Source organism: Scyliorhinus torazame, chromosome 4 (genome assembly GCF_047496885.1).
Source record: "Scyliorhinus torazame isolate Kashiwa2021f chromosome 4, sScyTor2.1, whole genome shotgun sequence".
Lineage (NCBI taxonomy): Eukaryota > Metazoa > Chordata > Chondrichthyes > Carcharhiniformes > Scyliorhinidae > Scyliorhinus > Scyliorhinus torazame.
The window spans coordinates 3,638,159-3,655,339 of record NC_092710.1 but is presented as its reverse complement, the minus strand read 5'-3'; the positions used below and the strand labels follow the sequence as shown (position 1 = coordinate 3,655,339).

Sequence of the window (17,181 nt, the reverse complement as noted above, 5' to 3'; positions counted from 1 at the left end):
AGAATAGATACATGCCAAGGAGGAAGAAAAATTCCCAAGGGTTGACCCGCCCTCCATGGTTAACTAAAAAAAAGTTAAAGACGATATCAAACTTAAAAGGAAAAACGTAAAATTTTACAAAGGTTGGTGGCAGGTCAGACGATTAGAGTATAAAAACAGCAAAGAATGACGAAAAGAATCGATAAGGAGGCAAAAAAATGAAGAGTACGAGTGAAAGCCAGAAACAGGAAGACCGATCGAATTTCCATAGATAGTTAAACCTGCTGCCAACATCACCTGCAATTTAATTTGCATTGATATATCCTCGACGGCTCCATCCCCTGACTCAATACATGGCCCAACAAGACGGCTTTTCAACCCCGAGGCCTGCCTGCCGCTTCCTGTAAAGATAATACGCAGGAACATTTGAAGGAGATCTCTTCTTCGAGTAATGTTGGTTATCTAACCATGATTGAGTTACTGCTTGTGGCAGCTTGCTGTGCACACTTCTGACGTCACAGCGGTTATCACCCTTCCGAAAGCACTTCTTTGGCTCTCTCCATACTTTGGGCGATGTCCTGAGGTGGGAAAGGAAATGAAATGAAAATCGCTTATTGTCACAAGTAGGCTTCAAAGGGCATTGTTCAAAAGCAAGCGGTGCCACATTTCTTTCGGCCTGCCCTTTCCGTGGCTGATTGAATGTCGAAACTGGTGTGAGGCCAGCATTGCGACATAGGTGGGTTTCGGGATCATTCGCCAATGTGTCTGTAGGCTGTGTTGGGAAATAGCTTTGTGTGTGTGTATCATCGGTGAGTCACCAGTCCATGATGGAGCATTTTCCTTTCCCCTGCTCTTGCAGTATCAGTCTGTCCTTCACACTGCCCAGTGGCTATTCACGGTGCCTTAGTGAGATAGCATCTGAATTGGAATGCTCAAAAGGATAGCCATCCCCCACATTCCAGGGAATCGAGCCCTGTCAGCCAGCTTGCCACTCCCCAATTGGCAGCGCTGAGGGGAGCCTGGGCCCCCCTCCCCAGCGCCTGGGCCCCCCTCCCAGCGCCTGGGCCCCCCTCCCCAGCGCCTGGGCCCCCCTCCCCATCGCCTGGGCCCCCCTCCCCATCGCCTGGGCCCCCCTCCCCATCGCCTGGGCCCCCCTCCCCATCGCCTGGGCCCCCCTCCCCATCGCCTGGGCCCCCCTCCCCAGCTCCTGGGCCCCCCTCCCCAGCTCCTGGGCCCCCCTCCCCAGCTCCTGGGCCCCCCTCCCCAGCGCCTGGGCCCCCCTCCCCAGCGCCTGGGCCCCCCTCCCCATCGCCTGGGTCCCCCTCCCCATCGCCTGGGTCCCCCTCCCCATCGCCTGGGTCCCCCGCCCCATCGCCTGGGTCCCCCGCCCCATCGCCTGGGTCCCCCGCCCCATCGCCTGGGTCCCCCGCCCCATCGCCTGGGTCCCCCGCCCCATCGCCTGGGTCCCCCGCCCCATCGCCTGGGTCCCCCGCCCCATCGCCTGGGTCCCCCGCCCCATCGCCTGGGTCCCCCGCCCCATCGCCTGGGTCCCCCGCCCCATCGCCTGGGTCCCCCGCCCCATCGCCTGGGTCCCCCGCCCCATCGCCTGGGTCCCCCTCCCCATCGCCTGGGTCCCCCGCCCCATCGCCTGGGTCCCCCGCCCCATCGCCTGGGTCCCCCGCCCCATCGCCTGGGTCCCCCGCCCCATCGCCTGGGCCCCCCTCCCCATCGCCTGGGCCCCCATCGCCTGGGCCCCCCTCCCCATCGCCTGGGCCCCCCTCCCCATCGCCTGGGCCCCCCTCCCCATCGCCTGGGCCCCCCTCTCCATCGCCTGGGCCCCCCTCCCCATCGCCCCCCTCCCCATCGCCTGGGTCCCCATCGCCTGGGCCCCCCTCCCCATCGCCTGGGCCCCCCTCCCCATCGCCTGGGCCCCCCTCCCCATCGCCTGGGCCCCCCTCCCCATCGCCTGGGCCCCCTTCCCCATCCCCTGGGCCCCCCTCCCCATCGCCTGGGCCCCCCTCCCCATCGCCTGGGCCCCCATCGCCTGGGCCCCCCTCCCCATCGCCTGGGTCCCCATCGCCTGGGCCCCCCTCCCCATCGCCTGGGCCCCCCTCCCCATCGCCTGGGCCCCCCTCCCCATCGCCTGGGCCCCCCTCCCCAGCGCCTGGGCCCCCCTCCCCATCGCCTGGGTCCCCCTCCCCATCGCCTGGGTCCCCCTCCCCATCGCCTGGGTCCCCCTCCCCATCGCCTGGGTCCCCCGCCCCATCGCCTGGGTCCCCCGCCCCATCGCCTGGGTCCCCCGCCCCATCGCCTGGGTCCCCCGCCCCATCGCCTGGGTCCCCCGCCCCATCGCCTGGGTCCCCCGCCCCATCGCCTGGGTCCCCCGCCCCATCGCCTGGGTCCCCCTCCCCATCGCCTGGGTCCCCCTCCCCATCGCCTGGGTCCCCCGCCCCATCGCCTGGGCCCCCCTCCCCATCGCCTGGGCCCCCCTCCCCATCGCCTGGGCCCCCCTCCCCATCGCCTGGGCCCCCCTCCCCATCGCCTGGGCCCCCCTCTCCATCGCCTGGGCCCCCCTCCCCATCGCCCCCCTCCCCATCGCCTGGGCCCCCCTCCCCATCGCCTGGGTCCCCATCGCCTGGGCCCCCCTCCCCATCGCCTGGGCCCCCCTCCCCATCGCCTGGGCCCCCCTCCCCATCGCCTGGGCCCCCCTCCCCATCGCCTGGGCCCCCCTCCCCATCGCCTGGGCCCCCCTCCCCATCGCCTGGGCCCCCCTCCCCATCGCCTGGGCCCCCCTCCCCATCGCCTGGGCCCCCCTCCCCATCGCCTGGGCCCCCCTCCCCATCGCCTGGGCCCCCATCGCCTGGGCCCCCCTCCCCATCGCCTGGGCCCCCCTCCCCATCGCCTGGGCCCCCCTCCCCATCGCCTGGGCCCCCCTCCCCATCGCCTGGGCCCCCCTCCCCATCGCCTGGGCCCCCCTCCCCATCGCCTGGGCCCACCCTCCCCATCGCCTGGGCCCCCCTCCCCATCGCCTGGGCCCCCCTCCCCATCGCCTGGGCCCCCCTCCCCATCGCCTGGGCCCCCCTCCCCATCGCCTGGGCCCCCCTCCCCATCGCCTGGGCCCCCCTCCCCATCGCCTGGGCCCCCCTCCCCATCGCCTGGGCCCCCCATCCCATCGCCTGGGCCCCCCATCCCATCGCCTGGGCCCCCCATCCCATCGCCTGGGCCCCCCATCCCATCGCCTGGGCCCCCCTCCCCGTAGCCTGGGCCCCCCTCCGCATCGCCTGGGCCCCCCTCCGCATCGCCTGGGCCCCCCTCCGCATCGCCTGGGCCCCCCTCCGCATCGCCTGGGCCCCCCTCCGCATCGCCTGGGCCCCCCTCCGCATCGCCTGGGCCCCCCTCCGCATCGCCTGGGCCCCCCTCCGCATCGCCTGGGCCCCCCTCCGCATCGCCTGGGCCCCCCTCCGCATCGCCTGGGCCCCCCTCCGCATCGCCTGGGCCCCCCTCCGCATCGCCTGGGCCCCCCTCCGCATCGCCTGGGCCCCCCTCCGCATCGCCTGGGCCCCCCTCCGCATCGCCTGGGCCCCCCTCCGCATCGCCTGGGCCCCCCTCCGCATCGCCTGGGCCCCCCTCCGCATCGCCTGGGCCCCCCTCCGCATCGCCTGGGCCCCCCTCCCCATAGCGCGGGCCCCCCTCCCCATCCCCTGGGCCCCCCTCCCCGTAGCCTGGGCCCCCCTCCCCGTAGCCTGGGCCCCCCTCCGCATCGCCTGGGCCCCCCTCCGCATCGCCTGGGCCCCCCTCCGCATCGCCTGGGCCCCCCTCCGCATCGCCTGGGCCCCCCTCCGCATCGCCTGGGCCCCCCTCCGCATCGCCTGGGCCCCCCTCCGCATCGCCTGGGCCCCCCTCCGCATCGCCTGGGCCCCCCTCCGCATCGCCTGGGCCCCCCTCCGCATCGCCTGGGCCCCCCTCCGCATCGCCTGGGCCCCCCTCCGCATCGCCTGGGCCCCCCTCCGCATCGCCTGGGCCCCCCTCCGCATCGCCTGGGCCCCCCTCCGCATCGCCTGGGCCCCCCTCCGCATCGCCTGGGCCCCCCTCCGCATCGCCTGGGCCCCCCTCCGCATCGCCTGGGCCCCCCTCCGCATCGCCTGGGCCCCCCTCCGCATCGCCTGGGCCCCCCTCCGCATCGCCTGGGCCCCCCTCCGCATCGCCTGGGCCCCCCTCCGCATCGCCTGGGCCCCCCTCCGCATCGCCTGGGCCCCCCTCCGCATCGCCTGGGCCCCCCTCCGCATCGCCTGGGCCCCCCTCCGCATCGCCTGGGCCCCCCTCCGCATCGCCTGGGCCCCCCTCCGCATCGCCTGGGCCCCCCTCCGCATCGCCTGGGCCCCCCTCCGCATCGCCTGGGCCCCCCTCCGCATCGCCTGGGCCCCCCTCCGCATCGCCTGGGCCCCCCTCCGCATCGCCTGGGCCCCCCTCCGCATCGCCTGGGCCCCCCTCCGCATCGCCTGGGCCCCCCTCCGCATCGCCTGGGCCCCCCTCCGCATCGCCTGGGCCCCCCTCCGCATCGCCTGGGCCCCCCTCCGCATCGCCTGGGCCCCCCTCCGCATCGCCTGGGCCCCCCTCCGCATCGCCTGGGCCCCCCTCCGCATCGCCTGGGCCCCCCTCCGCATCGCCTGGGCCCCCCTCCGCATCGCCTGGGCCCCCCTCCGCATCGCCTGGGCCCCCCTCCGCATCGCCTGGGCCCCCCTCCGCATCGCCTGGGCCCCCCTCCCCAGTGCTGCACTATCAGAGGGTCAGTGAGGGAGTGCTGCACTGTCACAGGGTCAGTACTGAGGGAGTGCTGCACTGTCAGAGGGGCAGTACTGAGGGAGTGCCGCACTGTCAGAGGGTCAGTACTGAGGGAGTGCCGCACTGTCAGAGGGTCAGTACTGAGGGAGTGCCGCACTGTCACAGGGTCAGTACTGAGGGAGTGCCGCACTGTCAGAGGGGCAGTACTGAGGGAGTGCCGCACTGTCAGAGGGTCAGTACTGAGGGAGTGCCGCACTGTCAGAGGGTCAGTACTGAGGGAGTGCCGCACTGTCAGAGGGTCAGTACTGAGGGAGTGCCGCACTGTCAGAGGGTCAGTACTGAGGGAGTGCCGCACTGTCAGAGGGTCAGTGCTGAGGGAGTGCCGCACTGTCAGATGGTCAGTGCTGAGGGAGTGCCGCAGTGTCAGAGGGTCAGCGCTGAGGGAGTGCTTCACTGTCAGAGGGTCAGCACTGAGGGAGTGCTGCACTGTCAGAGGGTCAGCACTGAGGGAGTGCTGCACTGTCAGAGGGTCAGCACTGAGGGAGTGCTGCACTGTCAGCAGGTCAGCACTGAGGGAGTGCTGCACGGTCAGAGGGTCAGCACTGAGGGAGTGCTGCACTGTCAGATGGTCAGTACTGAGGGAGTGCTCCACTATGGTAGTTGCAGTCTTTTGGAATTAAATTTTGAAGTGAGGTTTGCTTTGGTCAATGTGATGGGCAGAGCGGGATTTGGGTGCTGGCGATGGGGTGTTGGAGCCTAATATTCATCCCTCGACAAAGACCACATAAAGTTGTACATGTATGTGATTGTTGTCACATTGCTGTTTGTGCAGGCTTGCTGTGCACAACTTCGCTGCTGCGCTTCCCTCCACAGACAGCCCCGTGCCCCTCAAAGTAAAAGTGGCTCCCTGCTTCTGAAGACCCGGAGAATCCTGTCCTGCAGGAATAATGGGCGATCCAGGCCAGCAGGAAGTGACCGACATTTATTATGCTGTGATCCTTAATGTCTTTGTCTGTCTGTCTCTTTCCCACAGATGCCCATGGCTCAGCCAGGCCTTCTCGCCCGCCATTCCCATCTACAATGTGATTATTTTCCTCTTTGTGTTGGCAAACTTCAGCATGGCTACTTTCATGGACCCTGGCATCTTCCCACGAGGTGAGGCTCTGCGTGTCGCTTTCCCCGTGAGTGGGATCCGCGACCTCCACCGCTGCTCGTTGTCTGCCGCGCGAGCCAAAGGGTTAAATGCAGAGCGCAAATGGAACATGGGCGAAGGGGGTGATCTGGATAAAGGAGTTAATAATTTCTCTCTCTCTATTGATCGTATTGCCCCTGGTGAGGGCAGAGTCCAGAACAAGAGGGCAGAAGCTTAACATGAGAATCGGGCACAGTCGTGGACCTCTGGAATATTGTGGGAGGTGGGGGAGAAAAAGAAGGTGTTGAGACCTAGGGTCAAACGTACGTTTTCCAGCTTCCTATGTTTTTGTCAGTCGATTGTATGAAGGGTTCCTGAAGCAAAGCAGGTGACCTGGAGCTGAGAGCTGGATCAGCCATTATGTCATCAGCGGAGAGTCTGTGACATTGTGGTATTGTCACTGGGCTAGTAATCGAGACACCCAGGGTAATACCACTCAGTAATCGAGACACCCAGGGTAATACCACTCAGTAATCGAGACACCCAGGGTAACACCACTCAGTAATCGAGACACCCAGGGTAATACCACTCAGTAATCGAGACACCCAGGGTAATACCACTCAGTAATCGAGACACCCAGGGTAACACCACTCCGTAATCAAGACACCCAGGGTAACACCACTCAGTAATCGAGAGACCCAGGGTAATACCGCTCAGTAATCGAGAGACCCAGGGTAACACCACTCAGTAATCGAGAGACCCAGGGTAATACCGCTCAGTAATCGAGAGACCCAGGGTAACACCACTCCGTAATCGAGACACCCAGGGTAACACCACTCAGTAATCGAGAGACCCAGGGTAACACCACTCAGTAATCGAGACACCCAGGGTAATACCGCTCAGTAATCGAGAGACCCAGGGTAATACCACTCCGTAATCTAGAGACCCAGGGTAACAGCACTCAGTAATCGAGAGACCCAGGGTAACAGCACTCAGTAATCGAGACACCCAGGGTAATACCACTCAGTAATCGAGACACCCAGGGTAATACCACTCAGTAATCGAGACACCCAGGGTAATACCACTCAGTAATCGACAGACCCAGGGTAACACCACTCATTAATCGAGACACCCAGGGTAACACCGCTCAGTATTCGAGAGACCCAGGGTAATACCACTCAGTAATCGAGAGACCCAGGGTAACAGCACTCAGTAATCGAGAGACCCAGAGTAACAGCACTCAGTAATCGAGACACCCAGGGTAACAGCACTCCGTAATCGAGACACCCAGGGTAATACCACTCAGTAATCGAGAGACCCAGGGTAATACCACTCAGTAATCGAGACACCCAGGGTAATACCGCTCAGTAATCGAGACACCCAGGGTAATACCGCTCAGTAATCGAGACACCCAGGGTAATACCACTCAGTAATCGAGACACCCAGGGTAATACCACTCAGTAATCGAGACACCCAGGGTAACACCACTCAGTAATCGAGAGACCCAGGGTAATACCACTCAGTAATCGAGACACCCAGGGTAACACCACTCCGTAATCGAGACACCCAGGGTAACACCACTCAGTAATCGAGAGACCCAGGGTAACACCGCTCAGTATTCGAGAGACCCAGGGTAACAGCACACAGTAATCGAGACACCCAGGGTAACACCACTCAGTAATCGAGAGACTCAGGGTAATACCACTCAGTAATCGAGACACCCAGGGTAACACCACTACGTAATCGAGAGACCCAGGGTAACAGCACACAGTAATCGAGACACCCAGGGTAACACCACTCAGTAATCGAGACACCCAGGGTAACACCACTCAGTAATCGAGACACCCAGGGTAATACCACTCAGTAATCGAGAGACCCAGGGTAATACCACTCCGTAATCTAGAGACCCAGGGTAACAGCACTCAGTATTCGAGAGACCCAGGGTAACAGCACACAGTAATCGAGACACCCAGGGTAACACCACTCAGTAATCGAGAGACTCAGGGTAATACCACTCAGTAATCGAGACACCCAGGGTAACACCACTACGTAATCGAGAGACCCAGGGTAACAGCACACAGTAATCGAGACACCCAGGGTAACACCACTCAGTAATCGAGACACCCAGGGTAACACCACTCAGTAATCGAGACACCCAGGGTAATACCACTCAGTAATCGAGAGACCCAGGGTAATACCACTCAGTAATCTAGAGACCCAGGGTAACAGCACTCAGTAATCGAGACACCCAGGGTAACACCACTCAGTAATCGAGAGACCCAGGGTAACACCACTCAGTAATCGAGACACCCAGGGTAATACCACTCAGTAATCGAGACACCCAGGGTAACACCACTACGTAATCGAGAGACCCAGGGTAACAGCACACAGTAATCGAGACACCCAGGGTAACACCACTCAGTAATCGAGACACCCAGGGTAACACCACTCAGTAATCGAGACACCCAGGGTAATACCACTCAGTAATCTAGAGACCCAGGGTAACACCACTCCGTATTCGAGACACCCAGGGTAACACCACTCAGTAATCGAGACACCCAGGGTAACAGCACTAAGTAATCGAGAGACCCAGGGTAATCCCGCTCAGTAATCGAGACACCCAGGGTAATACCGCTCAGTAATCGAGACACCCAGGGTAATACCACTCAGTAATCGAGAGACCCAGCGTAACACCACTCAGTATTCGAGACACCCAGGGTAACACCACTCAGTAATCGAGAGACCCAGGGTAACACCACTCAGTATTCGAGACACCCAGGGTAACACCACTCAGTAATCGAGAGACCCAGGGTAACACCACTCAGTATTCGAGACACCCAGAGTAACACCACTCAGTAATCGAGACACCCAGGGTAACAGCACTCAGTAATCGAGAGACCCAGGGTAACCGCACTCAGTAATCGAGACACCCAGGGTAACACCACTCAGTAATCGAGAGACCCAGGCTAACACCACTCAGTATTCGAGACACCCAGAGTAACACCACTCAGTAATCGAGACACCCAGGGTCTCAGCACTCAGTAATCGAGACACCCAGGGTAACAGCACTCAGTAATCGAGAGACCCAGGGTAACACCACTCCCAGCAAGGTGGATGGTAGAATTTGAGTTCAATAAAAATCAGGAATGAAAAGTCTAACGGTGATCATGAGATCATTGTCGATTGTTGTAAAAACCCATCTGATTCACCGAAGTCCCTTTGGGGAGGAAATCAGCCGTCCTTACCCTGGCCTGGCTAAATGTGTCTCCAGCCCCACACAGCGATGCGGTCGAGTCTTTAAAACCCTCGTCTGAAATAGCCCAGCAAACCTCTAAAAACCGGAAACGACAACGGCAACTCCAGCCCTGTCGTCATGCAAACATCTGGCAGTGTCTGGGAGAGCGCTCTCAGACTGGTCATAGTCATACTCACACAATCATACCTTACAGACAATCTCCCAGACACCACTGTCACCATTCCTGGGTATATCCTGTCCCCGAGCAGTTGATGGGGTGAGATGAGGTCGGCGCAGGCTCAAGTAGCACATACATGGCCTGGAAGATTCCAGAAAGTTTGACACTTGTCTGAAAGGAGATGGCCATTAAGGGAAGTGGTGGAAAAGTAAAGTCAGCAAATTGCAGTGCCACCAATGGGCTGTCCTGTAGCTGTTTCCCAGTTCAATGACCCCCTTCTCTCTCTCCCCCCGCTCTCTTTCTCCCCCCCCCCTCCCCCCGCTCTCTTCTCCACCCCCCCGCTCTCTTCTCCTCCCCCCCCCCGCTCTCTTCTCCTCCCCCCCCCCGCTCTCTTCTCCTCCCCCCCCTCCCGCTCTCTTCTCCTCCCCCCCCGCTCTCTTCTCCCACCCCCCCCGCTCTCTTCTCCCACCCCCCCGCTCTCTTCTCCCACCCCCCCGCTCTCTTCTCCCACCCCCCCGCTCTCTTCTCCCACCCCCCCGCTCTCTTCTCCCACCCCCCCGCTCTCTTCTCCCACCCCCCCGCTCTCTTCTCCCACCCCCCCGCTCTCTTCTCCCACCCCCCCGCTCTCTTCTCCCACCCCCCCGCTCTCTTCTCCCACCCCCCCGCTCTCTTCTCCCACCCCCCCGCTCTCTTCTCCCACCCCCCCGCTCTCTTCTCCCACCCCCCCGCTCTCTTCTCCCACCCCCCCGCTCTCTTCTCCCACCCCCCCGCTCTCTTCTCCCACCCCCCCGCTCTCTTCTCCCACCCCCCCGCTCTCTTCTCCCACCCCCCCGCTCTCTTCTCCCACCCCCCCGCTCTCTTCTCCCACCCCCCCGCTCTCTTCTCCCACCCCCCCGCTCTCTTCTCCCACCCCCCCGCTCTCTTCTCCCACCCCCCCGCTCTCTTCTCCCACCCCCCCGCTCTCTTCTCCCACCCCCCCGCTCTCTTCTCCCACCCCCCCGCTCTCTTCTCCCACCCCCCCGCTCTCTTCTCCCACCCCCCCGCTCTCTTCTCCCACCCCCCCGCTCTCTTCTCCCACCCCCCCGCTCTCTTCTCCCACCCCCCCGCTCTCTTCTCCCACCCCCCCGCTCTCTTCTCCCATTCTCCCACCCCCCCGCTCTCTTCTCCCACCCCCCCGCTCTCTTCTCCCACCCCCCCGCTCTCTTCTCCCACCCCCCCGCTCTCTTCTCCCACCCCCCCCGCTCTCTTCTCCCACCCCCCCGCTCTCTTCTCCCACCCCCCCGCTCTCTTCTCCCACCCCCCCGCTCTCTTCTCCCACCCCCCCGCTCTCTTCTCCCACCCCCCCGCTATCTTCTCCCACCCCCCCGCTCTCTTCTCCCACCCCCCCGCTCTCTTCTCCCACCCCCCCGCTCTCTTCTCCCACCCCCCCGCTCTCTTCTCCCACCCCCCCGCTCTCTTCTCCCACCCCCCCGCTCTCTTCTCCCACCCCCCCGCTCTCTTCTCCCACCCCCCCGCTCTCTTCTCCCACCCCCCCGCTCTCTTCTCCCACCCCCCCGCTCTCTTCTCCCACCCCCCCGCTCTCTTCTCCCACCCCCCCGCTCTCTTCTCCCACCCCCCCGCTCTCTTCTCCCACCCCCCCGCTCTCTTCTCCCACCCCCCCGCTCTCTTCTCCCACCCCCCCGCTCTCTTCTCCCACCCCCCCGCTCTCTTCTCCCACCCCCCCGCTCTCTTCTCCCACCCCCCCGCTCTCTTCTCCCACCCCCCCGCTCTCTTCTCCCACCCCCCCGCTCTCTTCTCCCACCCCCCCGCTCTCTTCTCCCACCCCCCCGCTCTCTTCTCTCTCCCACTGCGCTCTCTTCTCTCTCCCACTGCGCTCTCTCTCCCACTGCGCTCTCTCTCCCACTGCGCTCTCTCTCCCACTGCGCTCTCTCTCCCACTGCGCTCTCTCTCCCACTGCGCTCTCTCTCCCACTGCGCTCTCTCTCCCACTGCGCTCTCTCTCCCACTGCGCTCTCTCTCCCACTGCGCTCTCTCTCCCACTGCGCTCTCTCTCCCACTGCGCTCTCTCTCCCACTGCGCTCTCTCTCCCACTGCGCTCTCTCTCCCACTGCGCTCTCTCTCCCACTGCGCTCTCTCTCGCCCCCCCGCTCTCTCTCGCCCCCCCCGCTCTCTCTCGCCCCCCCCGCTCTCTCTCGCCCCCCCCCGCTCTCTCTCGCCCCCCCCGCTCTCTCTCGCCCCCCCCGCTCTCTCTCGCCCCCCCCGCTCTCTCTCGCCCCCCCCGCTCTCTCTCGCCCCCCCCGCTCTCTCTCGCCCCCCCCGCTCTCTCTCGCCCCCCCCGCTCTCTCTCGCCCCCCCCGCTCTCTCTCGCCCCCCCCGCTCTCTCTCGCCCCCCCCGCTCTCTCTCGCCCCCCGCTCTCTCTCTCCGCCCCCCCCGCTCTCTCTCTCCGCCCCCCCCGCTCTCTCTCTCCGCCCCCCCCGCTCTCTCTCTCTCGTTCCCCCCGCTCTCTCTCTCTCGTTCCCCCCGCTCTCTCTCTCTCGTTCCCCCCTGCTCTCTCTCTCTCGTTCCCCCCTGCTCTCTCTCTCTCGTTCCCCCCTGCTCTCTCTCTCTCGTTCCCCCCCTCTCTCTCCCACTGCGCTCTCTCTCCCACTGCGCTCTCTCTCCCACTGCGCTCTCTCTCCCACTGCGCTCTCTCTCCCACTGCGCTCTCTCTCCCACTGCGCTCTCTCTCCCACTGCGCTCTCTCTCCCACTGCGCTCTCTCTCCCACTGCGCTCTCTCTCGCCCCCCCCGCTCTCTCTCGCCCCCCCCCGCTCTCTCTCGCCCCCCCCGCTCTCTCTCGCCCCCCCCGCTCTCTCTCGCCCCCCCCGCTCTCTCTCGCCCCCCCCGCTCTCTCTCGCCCCCCCCGCTCTCTCTCGCCCCCCCCGCTCTCTCTCGCCCCCCCCGCTCTCTCTCGCCCCCCCCGCTCTCTCTCGCCCCCCCCGCTCTCTCTCGCCCCCCCCGCTCTCTCTCGCCCCCCCCGCTCTCTCTCGCCCCCCCCGCTCTCTCTCGCCCCCCCCGCTCTCTCTCTCCGCCCCCCCCGCTCTCTCTCTCCGCCCCCCCCGCTCTCTCTCTCCGCCCCCCCCGCTCTCTCTCTCTCGTTCCCCCCGCTCTCTCTCTCTCGTTCCCCCCGCTCTCTCTCTCTCGTTCCCCCCTGCTCTCTCTCTCTCGTTCCCCCCTGCTCTCTCTCTCTCGTTCCCCCCTGCTCTCTCTCTCTCGTTCCCCCCTGCTCTCTCTCTCTCGTTCCCCCCTGCTCTCTCTCTCTCGTTCCCCCCTGCTCTCTCTCTCTCGTTCCCCCCTGCTCTCTCTCTCTCGTTCCCCCCTGCTCTCTCTCTCTCGTTCCCCCCTGCTCTCTCTCTCTCGTTCCCCCCTGCTCTCTCTCTCTCGTTCCCCCCTGCTCTCTCTCTCTCGTTCCCCCTTGCTCTCTCTCGTTCCCCCCTGCTCTCTCTCTCTCGTTCCCCCCTGCTCTCTCTCTCTCGTTCCCCCCTGCTCTCTCTCTGCCCACCCACCCCCCCCCCGCGCTCTCCCCCCTGCTCTCTCTCTCGCCCCCCTGCTCTCTCCCCCCTGCTCTCTCCCTCCTGCTCTCTCCCTCTCTGTGGTTCTCAGCTGATGAAGATGAAGATAAGGATGATGATTTTCGTGCTCCGCTATATAAGAACGTGGAGATCAAAGGCATCCAGGTGCGGATGAAGTGGTGCTCAACTTGTCGATTCTACCGCCCACCCCGGTGTTCGCACTGCAGCGTTTGTGACAACTGTGTGGAGGTAAGAGTGGCTCGCCTGTCTTTATTCCGCCCTGCAGGATCTGACTCTCCCCAGGATCACCAGCTCTGTGGACAGTATGCTGGTCACAAGGCAGGCTCTGCTTTGACAGACGGCCAAACCTACGAAAGATGTGAGTCAGGATCGCGTGTGTGCACACCTTCATTCAATCTCTGTTTACCCATCCCCAAACCCTGCGGTGTCCCTTCTCTTCCCCAACCCCCCTCGTGACGAACCAAGCTCAGCCCAGAGAGAGGTCATTGTGCACAAAACTGTCCACCTTCCTTTCAAGCGGTGACCAGGTTGGCAGCCTGCTGACCCATTAACCAGGTCAAAACGTGCAGAGGCTGGAGTTCAACATTGGGGGAAATGTGTTGAGTGATGGACAGGACCTGTTTACAGACTTAAAATAACGGCTTGATGCTTTACCCGGTTTAACCTGCAAGTAACTATTTGACTTGGAGTGTCGAAAGAGCGCGGACCTCACAACGGGCTTGCGGGTGCTTTTAATTCTAACTTATTTTTCTCTCTCTCCCTCCCTCCGCCCTGTGTCCCCCCCCCCCCCAGGAGTTTGACCATCACTGTCCGTGGGTGAACAATTGCATCGGGCGCAGGAACTACCGCTACTTCTTTCTCTTCCTCCTGTCGCTCACCACCCACATCATCAGCGTGTTTGCTTTTGGCCTCCTCTACTTGTTGAACCACGTGAACGAGTTGTCCAAGGTGCACACCGCTGTCACGTATCCTTGTTCTGGTTTCCCCAGGGGGCCTGTGGGGCAGGGCTGACCGTCTGTGGGATGTGCCCTTTCAAAGGGGCCCTGCTTGTGGCGATTTACGGTTGCAAGTGGAGCGCGCCGGCTCCACCTAGCGGCAGGCAGATGCAGTGTTGTGTTTCCCAAAAGATCCTTCCTCTCCTGTCCACTCCCTTCTCGGTGTTCAATATTTAATAATATCTGTCTCCACCATCAGTGAGAGGAGCAGCTTTTCCTCCACTCTACCTGGGAGCGGGAATTCACAGGGTAAACGGACAGCGGCTGACCCTCACTGGCCCATCAGAGATGAGGAGGCCATTCAGTCCCTCATGACTATCCCACCATTCACTGTAATCCTGTCTAATCTGTGACCGTACTCATTTATCCACCTTCCCTTAATCCCTTTTGGATATCAAAAACCTACCAACCTGGGATTTGAAATGAAGAATCGATCCGGCCTTCGTTCCCGTGTATGGAAGAGAGATTCCAAACTTCTGACCCCCGTCGTGTGGGGAAATGTTTCCCATTTTCCCTCTGGGCTCCAATTTTCAGATTCTGACCTGCCCCAGTCCGAGAATTCTCCCAAACAGCTCTATCGACCCCTATCCCTTAATATCTCAAAAACTTGGATCAAATTGCCCCTTAATCTTCTCAATTCCGGGGAATATCACCCTGGGTTGTGTAATCTCTCTTCGGAATTTAACCCTTGAATTTAACTCCTCATCTCTGATGGGCCAGTGAGGGTCACCCGCTGTCCTTTCGCCCTTTGATGCCCTGGTCTCAGGTATCACTCTGGTCGATCTACACAGCGCTCCCTGCAAGGACAATATCCCCTTCCCACGGTGTGGTGGCCAGAGCTGTTCATAGTGTGGCCCAACCAGGGCCTTTGTCCAGCCCTGTCCACTCCCCTCCATTGCTGGATTTGATATTCCAGGCCTCCTTCCTCCACACACCAGACAGAAACCAGTGTGTGAATGTTCATCATCCCTCTGCCTCACTTCCTGGTACTCAGCATGGCTGGACAGGATGGTGGGGTGGGACGTACAGAATCCCCCCGGATGGGAGTGGGGGGGAGGTTTATGAGCAGTATTTCTGTATTCGCGAGCGAGTGTGTGTCTCTCTCTCTCTCCCTCTTTCCCTTGACTCCATCGACATAGTATGGCGGTGATGTGTGTGGCAGGCTTGTTCTTCATTCCTGTGGCGGGTCTGACTGGATTCCACATGGTGCTGGTCGCGAGGGGACGGACAACGAATGAGCAGGTGGAGTATCGAACACGACTACACTTCCTATCATAACAGGCAGCACCCATTCCCCGCCACACCATCTTCAGCTGGGAGATTCTGGCTGCTGAAGGGGTGGGTGGGGGAACGGCACATAGAACATAGAAAATACAGCACAGGCCCTTCGGCCCACCATGAGGTGCCAAACTTTTGTCCTAGATTAAGAACAAATTAATCCACACCCCATCATTTTACCGTAATCCATGTACCTATCCAATAGCTGCTTGAAGGTCCCTAATGTTTCTGACTCAACTACTTCCACAGGCAGTGCATTCCATGCCCCCACTACTCTCTGGGTAAAGAACCTACCTCTGACATCCCCCCTATATCTTCCACCATTCACCTTAAATTTATGTCCCCTTGTAATGGTTTGTTCCACCCGGGGAAAAAGTCTCTGACTGTCTACTCTATCTATTCCCCTGATCATCTTATAAACCTCTCTCAAGTCGCCCCTCATCCTTCTCCGTTCTAATGAGAAAAGGCCTAGCACCCTCAACCTTTCCTCGTAAGACCTACTCTCCATTCCAGGCAACATCCTGGTAAATCTTCTTTGCACCTTTTCCAAAGCTTCCACATCCTTCCTAAAATGAGGCGACCAGAACTGTACACAGTACTCCAAATGTGGCCTTACCAAGGTTTTGTACAGCTGCATCATCACCTCACGGCTCTTAAATTCAGGAGAGAGTAATGCAGGGTGCACTCTGGAGAGGGAGGGATGGGGTATTAAGTGGCTGCGGCATCATGTTGATGGTTCCACATCATCCTTTGCTTCACAGAAACGTCGGTTCAGGGCAGGAGAGACTGGTTGACCCACCCACAACGTTGTAATTTTATGGCTTTCTGCAGACTTGAGCCCTAAACCTAGGCCCATCACACACAATATCGAGCGGTTCCTGCACTGACGGAATGCGCCAGCTTTAGGGCAGTAGTGCTGAGTCACCAGGGGAAGGCACCTTTCCAATGTAATGGGCATTCATGAGAGGGGATTTTTGTGACTAAAGATCTTGAATGGAACAGATTTGCTCACCGAAGGGTAGTTAAGAATGCAGGATCAAAATGGCTGAATGGGGCCGCCTCCTGTTCCTGTGTAACAGGCTGGAGAAGGGGCTGAATGGGGCCTCCTCCTGTTCCTGTGACACAGGCTGGAGAAGGGGCTGAATGGGGCCTCCTCGTGTTCCTGTGACACAGGCTGGAGAAGGGGCTGAATGGGGCCTCCTCCTGTTCCTGTGTAACAGGCTGGAGAAGGGGCTGAATGGGGCCTACTCCTGTTCCTGTGTAACGGGCTGGAGAAGGGGCTGAATGGGGCCACCTCCTGTTCCTGTGTAACAGGCTGGAGCAGGGGCTGAATGGGGCCTACTCCTGTTCCTGTGTGACTGGCTGGAGAAGGGGCTGAATGGGGCCTCCTCCTGTTCCTGTGACACAGGCTGGAGAAGGGGCTGAATGGGGCCTCCTCGTGTTCCTGTGACACAGGCTGGAGAAGGGGCTGAATGGGGCCTCCTCCTGTTCCTGTGTAACAGGCTGGAGAAGGGGCTGAATGGGGCCTACTCCTGTTCCTGTGTAACGGGCTGGAGAAGGGGCTGAATGGGGCCACCTCCTGTTCCTGTGTAACAGGCTGGAGCAGGGGCTGAATGGGGCCTACTCCTGTTCCTGTGTGACGGGCTGGAGAAGGGGCTGAATGGGGGCCTACCCCTGTTCCTGTTTAACAGGCTGAAGAAGGGGCTGAATGGGGCCTCCTCCTGTTCCTGTGTAACGGGCTGGAGAAGGGGCTGAATGGGGGCTCCTCCTTTTCCTGTGTAACAGGCTGGAGAAGGGGCTGAATGGGGCCTACTCCTGTTCCTGTGTAACAGGCTGGAGAAGGGGCTGAATGAGGCCTCCTCCTGTTCCTGTGTAACTGGCTGGAGAAGGGGCTGAATGGGGCCTCCTTCTGTTCCTGTGTAACAGGCTGGAGAAGTGGCTGAATGGGGCCTCCTCCTGTTCCTGTGTAACAGGCTGGAGAAGGGGCTGAATGGGGACTCCTCCTGTTCCTGTGTAACAGGCTGGAGAAGG

General features: G+C 61.7%; 1 protein-coding gene across 3 annotated transcripts in view; it reads left to right on the top strand.

Moving 5' to 3' along the window:
• The window catches only part of LOC140410098 (palmitoyltransferase ZDHHC5-like), a 224,846-nt gene that overhangs the window by 182,314 nt on the left and 25,351 nt on the right, over positions 1-17,181 (top strand). For all 3 annotated transcript variants that reach the window (XM_072498034.1, XM_072498035.1, XM_072498033.1), the window contains exons 3-6: positions 5,795-5,916; positions 12,948-13,105; positions 13,670-13,842; positions 15,012-15,114. In XM_072498034.1, the coding sequence (XP_072354135.1) occupies positions 5,880-5,916; positions 12,948-13,105; positions 13,670-13,842; positions 15,012-15,114 (471 nt within the window). In that variant the 5' untranslated portion in view covers positions 5,795-5,879. The remainder of the gene's footprint in view (positions 1-5,794; positions 5,917-12,947; positions 13,106-13,669; positions 13,843-15,011; positions 15,115-17,181) is intronic.